This window comes from Miniopterus natalensis, chromosome 8, assembly GCF_054644295.1.
Source record: "Miniopterus natalensis isolate mMinNat1 chromosome 8, mMinNat1.hap1, whole genome shotgun sequence".
Taxonomy (NCBI): Eukaryota; Metazoa; Chordata; class Mammalia; order Chiroptera; family Miniopteridae; genus Miniopterus; species Miniopterus natalensis.
In genome coordinates this window covers 6,716,106-6,734,824 of record NC_142088.1, presented here as the reverse complement: position 1 = coordinate 6,734,824, position 18,719 = coordinate 6,716,106, and the positions used below count along the sequence as shown (strand labels likewise).

Here is an 18,719-nt window from a genome sequence, read left to right as displayed (position 1 = left end):
GTTCCTTCCCCCCCAAAGTTTTCCCACGTAATATCTTAATACCTTACTTAATATATTAATATATCTTAACTGCGTTACCACCTAAAAATTTTAACCATTTTCATATATCAAGCTCCTGCAAAGGACACACAGATGTCAAAGTTAATCCTCTTGGAAGGTGCCTGACTTTGCTTCCAATGGTTTAGTGGTAAGTTCCATCAACAGCCCCCTTGAGCCATCAGATGGCCTACGCAGGCAGTCCTTGCCTCGCACAGTTTCAACATGCATGGATTTCAGTCCCATGGTGAGTAAAATAGCACCAGTCCTCCAACTAAGCGGTTCAAATTTCAGTTACCACTGTGCATGAACTGAGTAACTGCGTGGAGCACAAACTTCACTGCCAGCTCGTCGGTCCACAGATCACGCCTCCGTGACGGATGGGACTCATGATCACTCACTGATCACATCACTCTGCTCAAAGTCTGTCTGTGGCTGGTCACTGCACATCTGTTACCTCACACACACACACACGAGCACGCACGCACATGCACACACATACATGCACACGCATGCGCGCACACAGGCCTGCAGGGAACCCTGAACGATAAACAGTATAAGCTCTGATCCCTGTGACGACAGCCGGGAGCATCTCAATGGAACATCAATGGGTCTTATCGCTTCCTTCCTTAAAACCACCCAAAGCTTGCTTAGGGCATGGAAAAGAAAGCCCAGCTTCCTCCCACAGCCTACAAGACCCCAGGTGTCCTAGGCCCTGCCCACCGATCGTGCCTCATCCTCGATGCCCCACTTGGTCACCCTGCTCCCACACTCTTGGATTAACTCCATTTCTTGAACTCATCAAGCCTGTTCCCACTGTGGGGCCCTTCACTTCAGATTCCCATTAGGATGAGCTACGGGCATCTTACTGGGGGGCCTTCGAGACCAGGAGCTCCTCTTTCTCCTGGAAACCCTGGATCACCTCTTGAGCCATTGCAGCCATCCTTGCCAGGTTTGCCTCTGAACCCAGGAGGCCCTGGGTGCCCCTACAGGAAACAAAATGAGAGGTGAAGCTTTTTTTTTTTTTTTTGTAAGAATACTATAAGACAAAGATTATGCAATACGGGGACCCCAATTAAGGCAACTGTGACTCATATACTGCTTAATTTTGTGAAACTTCCCCATGCACAGTGCTACGTAGCATAGTAAAAATCAACAGATAAATTCTAACATACCCCCAATTTAAATTCATTCAGTTTGGAGTATTCTGGGAGATTTGGGAGGAAACCTTCCTTTAAATCCTTAGAAAGATTCTAATGAAGAGTAGAACTCCCCAAATACCTCTCCCTTCTTTCATTTGGTTTTCTTATTAGAAACAAGAGTCTTAAACCCACTTCCAAACTTAGGGCTCATCAACAAGTAAAAACTATCATTGTGAGTATGCATTTATTTCCAGAACATCGTACTTGACGAGTAACTAGCTCATATTTTGGAATTTTTTTTCTAACCTATTTGAAAAGCCTTGCTATTCGAGTAAAGTGTTTTAGTATTGGAGTTATTCCACAAAATCAGAGGAAATAAAGAAGAGTTTGGCATATATATATATATATATATATATATATATATATATATATTTTTTTTTTGCACATGTCATTCTATGGAGTGTTTCTTCTTTCTTGAAAAATGTGGAGAAAATTTAGGGATACTTACAGGTATACCATCCAAACCTGGAAATCCAGGAACACCAGTGGGACCCTAAAATTCCAGACAATAAAACAGAGTTATAAAAGTTACTAAGTTATTAGACTAACAAGTTGATTTACTTGAAAACATAATTAATGCTCTTTTTTTTTTAACCCTTAGCAGTCACTGTTACTTATTTTTACATGAGCTTAAACACTAACATTTAAGAATCAACCTTCTGTACTTTTTTTGTACTAAGGAAGCAAACTTGGCAGAAAACATCCAACACCCTGCAAGCTGGGAATTCAACTTCTCAGAATCTATCAATCCTGGAGAAACAAGCTCTTAAATGTGGGCACAGGCAATTCACAGGCTGCTTTTCTCACACCTGCTCTACAGAGATTTAGGATAAGATCTCGAATTCTCATCCACAAGGAAGAAACTATAGTTTTTTAGTCCGTTCTACAGCATATTAAATGCTATTTTTAAAGAAATAAGTTCCATCAACATAAATTGATATGCAATGATCTTTAAGCCACATGGCTGAGTCAAAAAAGAGAAATGCCCAGCATGGTACATATAATATCATTTAGGGTGTGTGTTTTTTAAAGCCATGAACCAATACAGCTCCCCACTGGGCACAGTCATGCATTTAAGTGCATAGAAAAGATTAGAGGAACATGCTCCTCCAGAGGGGTTAGGAAGGGGGGCTGGTGAGGGAGAGGAGTTCAGGCTTAATTTATTACAAGGGGCAAGGAGGTGCTGGAGAATGGGTAATATACCCTTTCCCTTAATAAGGGGTTTACCTTATCTCCTCTATCGCCTGCTGCTCCGGGAGGGCCACTGTCCCCTCTCATCCCTTTCGCTCCTGGGATTCCAGTGGGTCCTGGAGGTCCCAGCGGTCCAATAGGGCCCTGTGGCCCTGGTGGTCCTGGGTGACCCTAAGAAAGAAGATTTAAAGGGAGGTGGGCTGATTCTTAAGTGATGTCTCCTAACGCAAATATATGGCCACTTCGGCTTGCAGAAGATTGAAAGAGCAGAGGCGGAGCAAACTCTGATACAGAAACAAAACTGTCAGTTCATCGCGAAAAGCAGCAGGAAGGCTGCCTTTTTCAATCCAGATGCAAGCGGTGTGATAAACTGGAACTACCACGTGTACACACACTTATCCATAAACTGATAATAGGTCTCTTACGATTTTCATTCTGTCAGTGACATTTATAAACCTTGAGCTGTGTGGTGAAGCCAGGAACTTAAAAAAATTAGTCTTATTACCATGATGTTAGCGATAAGAGGCAGGGGCGGGGGGAAAAGGGCACCACGTGTCGTTTCCTTCAAAAGGCTAATGATTCCCCTGCCCTTAAGGGGAAAATGGTTTTCTAAGCTGCTTCTACTTCATTTCTTAGACGTGCGCAGTAGGCCCTGGGTCACGTTATATCTACACCATCTGACTCTCCGTGAATGAAGAGCTCGCCTCTTACTCGGGGGCAGAAGTTCCACGAGCTGGGCTCTGCCCTGCCCCTGCCGTGGGGACATTGCTCCCTCTGCCTGCTCTGCACCGAGCGAGGCGGCGGGTCCGCCGGGGGCGCGTTCAGGTCCTGCCCCCGAGCAGCAGCTGCAGGCCGCGCTCCGTCTACCTGGAGGAAGGAGCCTGGCCTCGAGGAGCACCCGCTCTTGCCCGCCCGCCCGTGACCTGCTCCCCTCTCCGTCCCGGGCCCTTCATCATCATCACATTTTCTGAGTATCCATAAAATTACTAAAAGCTTAGAACTTTCGAGGAAGTTTAAATGTATAAGTATGTGTTACAAAAAAAGACAGCAATAAAGTATAAAATATAATTACATGGGCACAAACCATGTAGGGGCATTTGGAAGGCAAATCACTTTTCCGTAGGTCGTGCAAAAATTCTAAACTCCAGTCTCTAAGCAAGACTAAATAGAGACTTCAGCTGACCTTTCCTATCTATGCTAATTAATCTTACTTCGTTACTTAATTAACAGAAGTTAAAAGTTCCCATTTTTCCTGAACGCAGGGCTCAGGAAATAACAGCTTTTTGTCGGGCTTAGGAACGGCCTTTGGGTCTTCCACGTAATTAACTTTACCGCAGCTCCTCCGTTATCCCTGTGAATGCTGTTATTAGGAACAAGGACATGCACGTGTCAGCAAACGGGCAGCTGAGAAAGAGCCATCAGCCGGCTAGGCCCCCCCAGTGGGATTCGTTCTCGACGCCCAAGGCCAAATCCCGTGGGCCAGTGGCACTTTGGAGGGAAAAGAGGAGAGAAAGTTTCACCCAGTGTAAGAATCACGGCGCTCCCCGCAGTGCAGCGGCTGTCCTGACCTGGGCGAGCCGCCTAACACACTGCCACGGAGAAACAAGTCAGGAGGGGGTCCGCACTGTCACCCTCTTCCTCCGCCTCCTCCCTCCTCCCTGCCCCTGGTCTGTCACGCGGACCTCCTAGCCATTTCTGAGCAAGCTCTGTCCCTCCACAGACCGTGGGGTCCTGTCCCAGACGTGTCCCCCCACCCCCCCAAGTCATCTGTCAGTGCCCCCGGGAAAGGCCCCCCGATCTCCGGCCCTCCCCCAGCACCCCCTTCAGAATCGGACGCCTGTCCACGCTGTCCCTGCAGGGACACTTCTCACCTGTTCCGGGGATCACCTGTCTTCCCAACCCCATACCCACCGCACCCCGAGCTCCTGGAGGGCAGAGTCGAAGCGCCCAAGGCCACGATGGTGAGAAAAGCAGAGAACAATTAATACGTAATAAAGCAACACCGGCAGACCCCACCCACCCACCTAAGGGACGTCCGTGAACAGGAAAGGGAGCTGCTTTCTCGTGTTTCTGAACAGCCGCCCCCGAGCCTTGGCTGAGGGTAGTTGTGGAAACCTGTGCGGATGGTGATGGTGATGATGATGGCTCCACCCCCCAGCAAGCACAGCACCAGCCCCACCAGGAGCAAGGGCCCTGAATGCAGCGATGCCGGTGTCCTTTGTTGTTGAAATAGACCAGGGGCCTTCTTACGCCTTCGTTTCAACCACATTAAAAGGCAAGTACAACCCCTACTTTGCAATTGGAAAAAAGACCGTAAAACACTAAATTTTCAATTTCAGTGGCCCTTGGAAGACTTCATTGTTTGTTTTATGTTTAGTGCTTTTTTCCCATATTAAGAGGTATTTTATTATAGAATAAAAATTTTAAGTACATTCAACCTTGTACAACAGTATTAAATCTGCCAGAAAGCTGTTCATGAAAATTTCCCAAATACAAGTCTTCAAAATACTCACTGCTAGTTCACCCAACTTGAGTAAATAATTTATCTCAGCCATGGAGACAATAATTCCATTTCATTAAATTATTTCACATAAAAGAAGGGGTCAGTCAAAAACCAACTGTGGTTACTGTTTTATTGGGCTATAAGAGTATTAACTTAAGGATAAATAGGAGTAAGAAGCAGGCCCATAATAGGCATTTCTAAAACAAGAGAATCATTAAATAACCACAGAATTTTTAAATCGTTTTTAAAGAAATATTCTGCTCCTAACCATGCACCCTGCACCCACGAACAGTAATGTGATATCCCCGGGATTCAATCCAACGAAAGGAAAGCACCCAGTGGAATGACTAGCTGTCCATATTGGGTGTCCTGATTTTTTTTTTCTACTTTGTGCACAAAATAGCCTCTGTGGTTTACGATTTTCAGGGAGAGGCAGCGAAGTCAGAAAACACATCCGCTGCCTCCAGAAACAATTGGCTGAGGAAATTGGCGTATACCACGTGATGCCACCAGGCCATCCTTCTTTCTACTAAAAAGCCAGGCTGACACTGAGTCATCAGACCCATATAGGCCTCCCTGCTGCAGCTACAGCAGCGCTGGGCTCTGGGGCCAGCTGTGCAAAGAGAAGACAAAGGCCATCCAGGTGGACAGAGTCGCAAGCCTGCGCGACTCTTTGAGGCCAGAGCCTCCCTTCGGGACTCTGCCCGAGGTGGATCGGCTGTAAGATGCATCTCTGGGGAAGGGCTCAGATCCAGTGATTTCTGTCTCACAACTTGGCAGACGAGACCCACAGATAAGAGAATACGTACGTTTTTTAAAACTAAATCTTCCATCAGGTTTTTGGGCCGCCACCGATCGGCTCGTCCCCGGGGACCAAATGCTGTCCCCACACACCTCGGCCACGGCCTTGCACCGTATCAGTTCTACACGTGCACTCAAGGAAGGCTGAATCAATGAAGACCCTTATCATTAAAGTGAACAGAGAGGCATTCGGCGGCACCCCTCCCGCTTCTCTTAACGGTTGGATGTAATTCAAACATGAAGTCACTAGGTGACACTACAACATCATTTAAACCCTCGTAAAGACTGCGCAGCAAGAAGCTGGGGCCTCGGGTGTCCTCCCCTATCACTGGGAGGCCAAGGGAAGGGGTAATAAAAATAACAAAAAGGTGCTACTCAAAGGTTAGCCCGTGTGAGGAGACTAATGGGCGGTGGCAGGCGTTTTCTGGTACCTGAAGTTCCCTCACTGTCGAGGAAAGAGGCTGGAGTGACAGTGGCCCGGGGTCTTCAGCGCGTGCAGTGGAAGGCGCACCGCTGGGCACCAGAGGCATGGCCCTGCCGCTGGACACTCGGCTCGCCCTTGGGCCGGGTCACTGAGGAGCGCTTTTCCCGTTTTTAAAAAAGGCTCAGAATCAGCCCAACGTCGCACACCAGCTCTGGGGACCTCAGGGGGCAATGTGGAGAGGTCGTGGTCGGCTCCGAGGAGCCAGGAGCCAGCTGACTGTCCTCCGGCGTCCCTGCCACCCCCGCCCTCTCGGTGTTTTCTCCTCCCTGTGTCTTCTGTGCTGTTCCCCTTCCCCCTGGTGGCAGGGGTCCCCCTGAAGCTCCCTGGGGCTGCCCTGGCCTCTCCTCCCCTCACTTTCTCTTGCACAAACTCATCTCTCTCCAGGGGGCCCATGGCATCCAACTCTGAGTGATCACTCCATTTCCCTCCTGAGCCCAGGCGCCTCTTTCTGAGTCCTGTCACTTATCCAAATGACCTCGAATTCCATGAATCCAAATCTGGACTCGTGGACTCCCGATCATCCCCCCAAATGTGCTTGTCAGCCACACACCACTGTGCACGCAGCTGCTCACACCTCGTCGGAGTCCCGGGCGCCTCCACAGCCTACCTCGTCGAACTGTCCCACACAGAGTCCCCCTCTCCTTCCCACCAATTCTGCCTCCCAAATATTCCCGACACCCACCCACTTCCCCCCCACTCCACACTCAACCCCAGCTAAGCCAGCACGACCTCCCACCTGGAGCAGACTCTCAACAAGATTTCCCTAATATTGTTGCCCCCCCACACTTGCTCTCCAAACAGCGGCCAGAATGATCTTCTTACCACATACATTCAACCTGCCTCCAGTCTTCTTAAAATCTTCCCCATCCTCCCTAATCATCCAGGGTAGTCTAGATCTGCTTTCCCAACTGCATCTCACGCCACTTGCTCCCTCACAATCTGATCAAAACTTTGTGTCCACCTTGTGGTCCCTCAAGCATGCCAGCCTGTCCCCTTCCCATGCCAGGGCCCAAGTAGAGGCCGTTCTCTCTGCCCAAACACTTGTAGCTGGTTGAATGGTGGCCACAAAAAGATATGGTCTCAGCCTGATCCCCAGAACCTGTGGATATCCCCTTAGATGCAAAAGATGTGATAAAGTTAAGGATCTTGAGATGAAGAGTTTACCCTGGATTATCTGGATGGGCCCTAAAGGCCATCATATGAATCCTGATAGGAGGGACACAGGTGAATTTGGATACAGACACATAGAGGAGAAGATGTCATAAAGACCAAGGCAGAGACTAGAGTGACACGGCCACAAGCTAAGGAATGCTGGCAGCCACCAGAAGCTAGAAGAGACAAGGAAACCATCCCCCCCTATTGCCTATGGAGGGAGTATGGCAATGCCCTTGCCTCTGGACTTCTGCCCTCTACATCTTGAGAGTAAATACATTTCTGTTGTTTTAAGCCATCAAGTATGTGACAATTTGTTAAGACAGCCCTAGGAACTAATAGGACATCCTTCTTTCAGGCTGTCTGACTCCACCAGGTCCAAGCTGAGGTGTTAACTCATAGCCCCCTTGCCCCATCCCACCCCACACGTGCTCCTGTGCAAAACCAAGTTAGGGCACCAAACTATGCACCCGGTGAGAGAGCAAGGATCTCCGTCTGCCTAGAATGGTGCCCGGCACTCAGCACCACCCAGAAATAACAGCTGGAGGGTGAACCTCTGCCTCTCCTGCTGGGCTCTGAGCTCCAGGCCACAGGAACTTTCTTCTGTATCATCAAGGCCTCATAGCTCACAGATGCCTGGCACATGCAGGATGCTCCGTGGCTATTTGCTGAATGAATTACAGATAAGACTATAAGACAAAGGAGTGAAAAAAATTAGCACCTTGGAGACATAGCTGTTTCCCTGTGGATCTCCTAGAAATTTACTGAAAATAGTATTTGAAAGGAGAAATATATTTTTCTTTCCTACAAACTTTGTAATTCAGCTTTTTAACTCATTGATACAGATGTTTCCCTGGCACTAAAGAGTGTTCTTAGGGTCACAAACACAGCTTCCCATTTTGCTACATGGGGCACGCCGTGCTGTGGGGTGCACCTGTATATAGCCCTTATTTCTGACCGACAAGGGTGCCTCCACTCTGGTAATGACCTTGATCCTCTTGAGCTCAGTGCAGTCCCACATTTGCTGGGCTCCGCTCTGGCCTGGCCCGGTTCATGCTGGGTCACAGAGCTCAGCAGTCGTTGCTATGGAGTTGAACCCCACGTGAGGAGACCAAAGGCTCGCTGCCAATCACGCTTAATGAGGTGGCTGACGGGGACAGACACTCCAAAAATCTACCTTCAGACCCAAACTGCACCTAGGATTCCCAGGGGAGGTTCTGCACACTTGGCCTGTTCGGAAAAGGGTTCATTCTACAGCCTGGAAGGCAAATATAAGATATCTCCTTGCCTTCTTTCTCAAGCACAAATGTTAGACTTAAAGAGGGATTTGGCAGCGCCCTGAGAGCCAGGTTAGTTAGCCGGAGTTACTCTTGCATGGAGGTATCAGTCATTACTGCCCCGGTAGCGCTGTGGTTACTGTTAGCCAAACAGTAGAAAATGATAGGTATGTCTCCTCCTCGGCCTCCCGGGCCCTCACGCCCGTTCAGAGATACTTCCTCAGGCACCTGCCAAAAATCCCTACAACGGAAGAGTCATTCTTTTCACTTTTTCCAGCTTTCCATTCTCCAAAAATCAAGGTTAAGGCTCCTATCAGGGAAAACACATTAACAAGCTAAGCCAGAGTTGTAAACTGGCAGCTGGCAGGCTAAGTTCTACCTGGACATTTGTTTGTTAGGCACTGGTGGTTGTTGTTGTTTTATTATTTTGTATGCTGATGACTTTACGTGATAAGTGTATTGTCCAGCTCCCCACGGTCCCCAAGGTCAACCATCACATCCTGGGGTCCCTCACTGGGTGACTTGCTGTCCCCTGATGACACTGGGTGTATAACCTCAGGCAGGGCTCCATTTATCTGAAAATTCTCTGGCAGAGACTAAATGAACCAGGGAGTGAGTTCTTGTAGGAGAAAGACATGGCAAGGAAAAGAGGAAAACAGAATAAATAACTTAAGAGGCTGGTGGCAGACCAAATCTGCCAACTCAGTTGTCAATGGAACTTGCTTACATCAAAATGTAACATAATTGACTTATGTTGGCTTTGGGACATAAAAATAATTTCTCTGAACCATTCATTTATCAAGCTGAACTAGAGTCCAGCTGGGTGAGGGATAAAGAGACTGATTTCTAGAACTTGGTGTGGAAATAATTTAATACAGAAATGCTAACAATAATTAAAACTTCCCAAGTAAATTCCATTTTTATCATGAAATGCAGGCTCTTAGAAGTGTAAGGAATGAGATTTGGAAAAAATACTTTTACATTTTTCAGTGATTTGAAATTCCCAAAGGAAAGACTTAATTGTTAATGGGATATTTTCATTTTCATACCAAAAATAACTAAGACAGGTCTTGAGTTTTTAGCCATTTGACCTCCTTGTATATAAAACCACTAAATTGCAAAGTTGTGTTGATTTAACAGTAGCTATGCTTTTTTTAGTGGAAAACAATGTGGATATATTTTGTTCTAGGAAAAAAACTATAGAAGGTGTCTTTATTATCATGTGAGCCACTAAAACAGAACTTCTAAAAGGTCCCATCCTAGTCTATAAAGACATGTAGTTTTCCCTGCAAGGAGACAACCATAAAAAACATAAAAGTTTAAAAACACACACAAAAAACACAAACATGGAAGTTTCCTTCCTTGAAACTGATCATGAATAATTTAAAATTCTGCCTAGTGCCACCTCATCACATACTTAAAGAGGGATCATCACCAAGTCTGGGGACATGTTATGACAGTCACAAACTATTTGGGGAAGCCAATTAAGCGGCTGTCATATATGAGTAGTCATGCCCCCTATCACAGTGCCATAGGCTGTTAAGCTGGGAGGGCCAGGACCAGCCCTCCTGTTCCCCTGGTGAGGGCTCTGAACCTGAAAGAGACCAGAGGGGTAAGCCCCAGTCTCCACCTCAGACTTCAGTGCTTTCGGGATGCTGAACTTATAGGATCTCCTTCCTTAGCAACTTTCAAATCAGAGAACGTGTTAGTTCCTATGGTCACCATGCTGCACATTACAGGCCCGGGATTTATGTAATAACTGGAGATTTGTACCTTTTGTTTTTCAATTATATCATGAAGTACAAATTGACAATTGTAAAAATAGGAAGCTGTAAGGTACAGCACAGGGAATATAGTCAATAATATTGTAATAACTATGGGTGGTGCCAGGTGGGTGCGGGACTTATTGGGGGGATCACTTCCTAAGTTATAAAATGTCCAACCGCTATGCTGTACACCTGAAACTGATATTTTATTGTATGTCAACTGTAATTGAAAAATAGAAAAATAAAAATCATATCATACAGTGGCTTAAAAGAGCTCCAGAGAAATCTTGATCACTGAAATTTTGGAGAACTGAAGAAGAAACCGAACAGCTTAAAAGGAAGGGATGTGCTCCAAGCTCAGTAAGACGGCCACTTAGAGGAAAAGAGCTGGACAAAGGAACCTCATAAGCACTGCACACTTACTATGTGAAGATAAACGGCTGCTTGGGCAAAACACATGGTCCCTTCCCTCAGGAGGCTAGCATTTTAGTTCCTGTAGACTGATCCTGACTGAATCGTGCACAGCCCCATAGGATCGACTCAGACATGTTTCAGCAGAACCATTGCTCTGGCTCAGACACTGCCCAAGCTTCTGAAACATACTCCTTTCCTGTAAGATTGTGGGAGTATTTTAATCAAAAGCACTGTTTGATCTAATTCTGCAGCACAAATGAGTTAGTAGGCTGCCAGGCGCTGCTCTCACAGCATAAGAGAGAGTTTCATAAATGTTCAAGAGACCTGATATGCAGTAACCAAGAGGGTTCTGTGTTGAAGGCCAGAGAGTCCAGTGTAGTCATCAAAAGCACCACTCTAGGTGGACTTGGGCAAGACACTGAAAGGCTCTGTGCCTCTCAGTCTTCTCCACTGAAAAGTCAGTACAAGATGATAGAGTTGTTGAGAGGAGTCAGTGAGCACATAGCACAGAACCTGGCCCATGAGAGATACATGAGAAATGGAGCTATTGCTTTTAGTATCGGTCACTATTCCACGGGATTTCAATAGGTGTTATCCAAAAAAAAAAAAGACTCTTGTGGTCCGATGTCTGGAAACACTAGTTTAAACAAAGTTAAACGAACTTAAAAAAGAACTCAATGCAGCCCTTTTCAGAGCCTTCAAAATGCTGATACGGGGCATGAATATCAAGATGGCCACCCAGGATGTCTCATTCAACACTGGGGGCCTGGCAATTTCACAAAACCAGCGAATGCCACCACACACTGGGTGAACCACCGCTTCCCAGGCCGTCTGCCGAGCGGCGCGGGCCTAGCGTGGCGGGGCGCGGATGAGCGGCGCAGAGCCTCGGCTGCAAGGCGGGGACCTCGCCAACTCCCGCCGGGCGCTGGTCTGGGGCTACTTCGTGCCAGCCAACCCCAGCGGCCCCAGACCCAGAGTGCCGCCCACGACGACTGTCCCAAATGTTTTACTGTCCTAAGAACTCTCAACACGAGGTGAGCCCCCTGAACAAGCGGCTCAGGGGCACTGCGGTGCCGCTGACCACAGGCAGGGTGCTGGGCCCCGGGTCTCTAGGGCTGACTCACCCGCTCGCCCCGCTCTGTGCCCTTTCAGGGGTCCCTGCCCCTGACCCCTCCCCCTCCCCCCCCCTCCCCTCCCCCTCCCCCCCTCCCCTCTCCCCCTCCCCTCCCCTCCCCTCTCCCCCTCCCCCCTGCCCCTTCCCCCCTCCTCTCCCCTCTCCCTTCCCTCCCCCCTCTCCTCTCCCCTCCCCCCTCCCTCCCCTCCCCTCCCTCCTCCCCCCTCTCCCCTCCCTCCTGCCCCTTCCCCCCTCCTCTCCCCCCTCCCCCTCCCTCCCCTCTCCCTTCCCCCAGGGTCCCCCGGCACTCACCGGAGACCCCTTCTCGGGGACGCAGTGGCACACGGCGCAGTCTCTCCCTCCGCAGGGGCTGAACTTCTTTCCGCTCTGGAAGGTGAAGCAGGGGGTTCAGCCCGCGGGCCGCGCGGGACAGGCTCTGCGCCGGGCCCCCCGCCTTCCCGGGCCCCGGCCGCACGCGCCCCCCTTTGCGTCTGCGCGAGGACGGGGCTGAGCGGCGCGGGCCGGGCAGAGCCACCCAAGGGTGCGTGCGTGTGCGCCAACCCACGGACACGGACAGGGTGGGGAGGGGCGGGGTGGGTCACTGGCGAGAAAAAGGGACGTCTGTAATATTTTGAACAAAAATTAAATTTAAAAAAATCTAAGTTAAAAAAAAAAAGGCAAAGATTTTACCCCCTGGCTTGCGAATAAAGAGGGCCCACGGCTCTGGGAGCCGGACGAGTGGGTGCGAGCCGGGGTCAGGGGTGCGAGCCGGGGTCAGGGGGTGCCAGCCGGGGTCAGGGGTGTCAGCCCGGATTCTAAAAGGCTCAGCAATGAAGCCGCTGTCCCCGCAGCCTGCGACCCCCTGGCGGCTGCCAGCCCCCCCCAGGCAGCCCCCCGAGCTTGGAGCTTGGCCCCTCGGGGCTGGCCTCGCCTGCAACACCCTGTCCAGACTCGCTCCGCGCGCAACTGCTTCTTATCGCTAATGCAGCCCGCGCGCACGCGCAGTAATTTGGAGAAAAATTAGTCTCCGGGTCTCACAAATCCCCAGTATCTACATCCAGAGTCATCCGTCCCTTCGGCACAAAAGCATAGTCCCGGAGGACCTGCTTCCACAAGGAGACTCCTCAGTGACAAGCAGCTCCCACGACGGGCCGCGGTTGGGGAGGAGTGGCGCTGCCAGCACCTCTGGGTGCCAGGGGCGAGGACACTAAGAGAAAGGCCAGAGAGGCGTGCCCTTGCCCGGCCGGCCCTCACTGCAGCGCGTGTGCATTCACCACACGCTTCTCTTACGCTCAAGGCTGTAACCTAAGCCTTTAGAGCCGTGTAAGATGGGGAAACACAAAACAGTCAAACCAATATTGATAGTTCTGATAGAAGTTCTATATGTGCATATGTTCATACCGATGTAGGTACGTAGGCATGTATGTGAATGTATGTGTATATGTGAATACACGCACATATCTGTATATGCGTATGGGAGGGAAAGGAGTCTATCCAGCATGGTTTTTTTTCTTTTCAATCACATAATTTTGACATCCCTCACCCCTTCAGGAAAAATATGCTCAGAAGCAATCCAAAAGAAAAAATCTGTACATTAAGCATTAATAAAAAGACATCCTTATAAACAACACTCTTAATGGGTCGTTGAAAGTATATAAGAATTTAAACCTTGACAAGAGCCAAGCAATTAGATCATTTAAGTTAAAAATATGTATTTGAAGTTTCAGAAAGATGCCTCTTGAGTTTTGAGTAGCATTGTTATCTATGATGCGGAAACATGAAGTTCAAAACCCTGATAAGGTAGAAAAAATAAATAGATGCCCAGAGCCAGGTCAGGACAGCATGAAAGCACTCAAAATAACGAGTCTGAACACTTGGGTTCATTTGAGGTTGGTTGGGTTCATTACTATGTGTTCAGTGAAATATCAAAATAAGCAAAGAAAGAGGAGGGTCAGTTGATCAGATGGCTTGATAATAAAGGCAAGTTTGTTATTTTATTGTTTTGTGTGGTTTTTTTTCTTCACTGTGCCAAGCATCACTGTGCAAAATTACATCTTAGAGAAGAATCAGTTTAAAATAGGTCAGCAGATTCTAAGAAGGAAACAGAAGTAGTTGCATATAAAGCTTTGACTTGGGCCAACAACAAAAAAAAAGCAAGTGGTGATTTTAGTCTCTACAAAGCTCTCCTGCATTAGACATGTCCCAATAAACATCATTTGAAAAGGAAGATGCATTTACAGAGGAAGAAGAAACTGCAGAAACAGATTGTAGAAACCCGTTAGAAGAAGGTAAAGGCTCTACCTCAGACAAGTCAACACTCAAAGCATGTACCGTATTCACTGGGAATACACTGACCAACGTTCATCTTCAAAGGGAAAAAGGAAAAGTCAGGATCTGTTCTATCACATATATTTTTAAACAAGTATTTATTGCATAGAAAGTTCAAAAAAATAAGTCATTAATGTCTAGATTAGTAATCTGTCTTACATTCGTACCTCTATTTTCTGACGTGAAAAATAACATATGCACATGATTTAAAAAAAAAAAAAAGTCAGATAGTGCAAAAGAATAGCATGGGAAATGGCATTTTCTCTTCCATCTTTGCTCCCATTCCCTTGCCTAGAGGTAATCGATCTCCTCAAATTGGCGTCTCGGTATTTCTGAGCACATTCACGTGATCATCAAATGTACACATGTACACACACACACACACACACACACAACTTTTTGGTGATTTTGGTCTTGTTTTGTTTTAATCCAAATGCTATATTTTCCCCTGTACCTTGTTTTCACTTAATCAGATGTCTTCAAAATAACACATTTGGCTACAAAGTGCTCTAACTTGTATAATCAGTCCTCGCTGACAGGCAGTTAGCTATCTCCCTTCTGAACAGTATCCTGCAACTACTATTGTTGTGCACTTAACTTTATGCACAAGCCAGTATAAATATGTGTGAGAAATTCCAAAAAAGAGAAATTCCTGTGTCCACAGGTATGTACACTTAAAATCCTGAAGGATAAACTGCCTCGCCTAGATGCTGCAGCGATGGGCGCCTCTGCCTTTAAAGCCCAGCCACAGCTTAGTCCCTCTCTGCGGGAGCGCTAGAATCTGCGTACAGAGGCGGGCAGGAGGATCCGGGGCAGGGCGATCTTTGGTTCAGGAACCAAAGTCACTCAGGTGGAACATAAGAAACAAAGGAAGTGACATTTAGGACTCTGTAAACTTTCATAACAATTTAAAAAAGAATATAATACAAAAATAAACAGGGATATCAAGTGAGAGAAATAGAAAAAATCCACAATCCACACACGTATATTTCAGTGTGTTTCCATTTATTATTTCAGGTGATGCCCTCAGATGCGTGTGAACTAAGCTGGGTAAGTCTTATCATCTTTACTCCAATCAGGAGGAAACTGAGTCTTGGATAGAGATCAGTCATTATCAGAGCCAAGAGCCAAGGCGTCTGAGCACGTGTGCCTTCTGCTCCTGACTTGTAGGAAGAGAGCAGGAAGAAGCTTTCTATTCGATTTGCTTTGAAAAGACCTGTGATAACTAGCATCGCAGAAATTGGATTGGGTGGACCCAAGCTGGAGAGGGTGGACAGATAGAAATGTGTTCACTAGAGTGATTTAAACCAGTCCAGCTGCCTCAAGATCAACCTGAGTCACAGGCAGCCCATTGAGTTTCCCAGAAACATCTGAGGTTGGGTTTTAATAACTTAGATTCTTAGATCTTATTACAGAATGTTCTAGGCTTATCTTTCTCCAGAGTTAAAATTTCAAATTTAATCTTACACTTCTTGATTTAATCTTGAAGTGGCCCAGCTGCTTCCTGGCCCTCTCCAAAAAAGTTTTTAAGAAAGGATTAGATTATAAAATTAAAAAATCTCCAATACCATTTGGAGGCAGTTTGGTAAGCAGTCTTGGCTGTAAAAGATAAAAGAAACCTTAGAGTTCATCTAGTTCAACTCTTCATTTTACAGATGAGAAAACTGAATCCAATAGACTGGCTTATTTAAAAGTATAACAAAAATAATGCATTCAATAAAGTGAATTTTCAACATGCCACCAGAGCTAATTAATGTACTTACCCCATACATGTGTTGCATAGAAAAGATAATAAGTATAAATGACCTACGAGAAAGCAAAAATGTAGATGAATTTAAACTGCCCCTTTTCATACAAACTAAACTAAAAAGAAAAACAACAAAAGAATTAATTCTAGAAAAACCTCTTTATATTTAATAAGCCGCAGTCACCAGCTGATTGTCATCAGTGACAAGATAAATGTTATCCTCTCTCTAGCTGTCTTCATTACCCTTCCCCTTATTAATCAGTCACACCCCTTTAGTGAGGTCCTCATTGTGCTGGGTACCATGGGGACACTGAAGGGGACACCTAGATGGATAGATGAGTGAAAGAAGAGGACTCCTGGAATGAAAACTAGAGAGCAGAGGAGGCAGCTTTGCTCAGGGACAGTGGGGAGGAAGGAAGAGGGAAGGAAACCTAGCTGGACTGGAAGATGGTTTGGAAGGCAGCGGAAATAATACAGACTAGTTGGGGAAGGGTTAGGTTCTTCAGGATCTTATCACTAAGGCAGAAATCCAGTTAGAGTAATGTCATTATTACAAACACATTTTAACAGAGGAGAGATGAGCCAAAAGAGACCACTGTATGGACTGAATATTTGTGCCCCTCAAATGCATATGTTGAAATCCTAACCCCAATATGATAGTGTTAGGAGATGTGGCCTTTGGGATGTAATTAGGTCAAGAGGGTGGAGTCCTCTCGAATGGGATTAGTGTCCTTATAAAAGGGACCCAGAGAGCTCTCCTACTCTCTTTTCACAATGTAAAGATACCACCGGAGGTGTGCAGTCTGCGATCTGGAAGAGAGCCCTCCCCAGAACCCACCTTGCGGACACCCTGATCTTAGATTTCCAGCCTCCAGACTTGTGAAAAATAAATTCCTGCTGCTTACAAGCCACACGGCCTGTGGTGTTTGTCACAGCAGCCAGAACTGACTAAGAAGACCACTGAACATTCACAGTCATTGGCTGCAGCTTCTAGTCGGCCAAGAGCTTCTGTATCCACTCTTGAAACAGCCACGATGGAGTTGGGGCTTCCAGTCACATCCCCAAGGGTGGGAGGAGCAGGGCCCCACGCTGGGCTGTGGTTTCTCGGCCAGCGGTGTCCTTTTTTCCTTCATAGAGTCACCTCCTCTCTGAGGCCTCACGTCCTAAGTGAGCCTTCCTTCTGCACCCTCTACTCTTTCCCCCTGAGCCATGCCCCTGGGGGGGCCCTGGCTGGGCGATGGGGGGCCTGGGGCGGGTCTAGCTCACACTTACTGGCTTCCACACTGAAGGCCCCCTTCTCCCAACCCTTCTATTTGAATTCGTGACAATTCCAAAGAGGGCCAGGTTGACTTTTCAGGGAAGCAAAGGAGTAAATTAAGAGAGAAAAAGTGAAAGAAGTGTAAAACACCGTAGCAAACTGTTTTAAACCAACACCCTTCCCAACACCCTCTCCGTTTCATCGCCCATAATACATGTTCATCAGCTTCCAGACTTTTAAAATTTTCCTGATTTAACATTTCTCTGCCTTAACTCTCATGTCGTCTTTAGTCACTTGCGATATCACTTTAGCTTCCTGCTGCTGCTGTAACACATTACCACAAACCAGGGGTTTAACACAACACACGGTTACGGCGTTATGGTTCTGGAGGTCAGAAGTCCCAAATGGGTCTCACTAGGTCTCACTGGCAAAAATCAAGGGGTGGGTGGGGCTGCGTTCCTTCTGGAGGTGCCAGGGGAGAATCGGTTTCCTTGCCTTATCCTGATCTTGGAGGCTGCCCGCATTCCTTGGCTCGTGATCCCCTCAAAGCCAGCGGGGGCAGGTCAATGCCCTCTTGCTATATCCTTCTGACCTCCGCCACCACAACCCTTCTCCAACTCTCACTCTCCTGCCTCCTCCTCTGACTTCTCAGGACCCCTGTGATTATACCAGAGCCACTCTGATAATCCAGGATAATCCCCCCATGGAAAGGTTAGCTGATTAGCAATCTTAATTCCATGTGCAACCCTAAGACTCAATTGCCATGAAACTGGACATACTCATGGGATTAGGGTGTAGACATCTTTGGGGGTCATTATCCTGCCCACCACACTCATGAAATGTGTCATCCTAACTCTACTAGTTATAGGGTCCCTGCTCCTCTGGACATACAGGAAGCTTTTTGTTATTCAAACCCAGTGTGTAAGAGCAAGAACCTGCAGCCTTTAAATGAGTCTCTTCCCATTCGGTAAGATTACGTGGGTGCAATTTAGGGAGAGTAGAAAGGAGTCATGCTTAATAATAAAAATGAGATGCAAAACAGCAGGCAGAATCCTTAGATTTCTGGAAGGATTTGGCTTTTTGACACATGAAGCATTAATACAATTCACACCTACAGAACCAACATTGAATAAAAGCACTGAGGACACTCACCAGGGGTTTGTGGCCAAGGGCTTGAACCACCTGAAAGAGCACCTTGCTAACTCCATGCGCATGGCCTTCTGCACAGCCAGTCTGGGTCGTTAAAAATAATCCTGTCAGTCTTCTCGTCTCTTCCATGTGATTCCGGTTCACAGGTGAGGCCCTATATCCTGGGTTTAAAGTCTGTATGTGGCAAATATAAACATAACTCTTAAAACACAGTAGGGAGTATAATGTTGAAAATAATTACTTTCATTACTCATAGTGATGAACACATTTTCTGAAAGAAAACGTCAGTGGTGTTTT

General features: G+C 47.1%; 1 protein-coding gene across 1 annotated transcript in view; it reads right to left on the bottom strand.

Annotated features, from left to right (window-relative positions):
* The window catches only part of COL4A4 (collagen type IV alpha 4 chain), a 76,777-nt gene extending 58,290 nt beyond the window's left edge, over positions 1-18,487 (bottom strand). The window contains exons 1-6 of the mRNA XM_087819365.1: positions 18,426-18,487; positions 16,032-16,074; positions 12,253-12,327; positions 2,466-2,600; positions 1,687-1,731; positions 906-1,022 (exon numbers count right to left, since the gene is read on the bottom strand). Coding sequence (XP_087675491.1) covers positions 906-1,022; positions 1,687-1,731; positions 2,466-2,600; positions 12,253-12,327; positions 16,032-16,074; positions 18,426-18,487 — 477 coding nt within the window. The remainder of the gene's footprint in view (positions 1-905; positions 1,023-1,686; positions 1,732-2,465; positions 2,601-12,252; positions 12,328-16,031; positions 16,075-18,425) is intronic.
* Between the last annotated feature and the right edge of the window lie 232 nt (positions 18,488-18,719).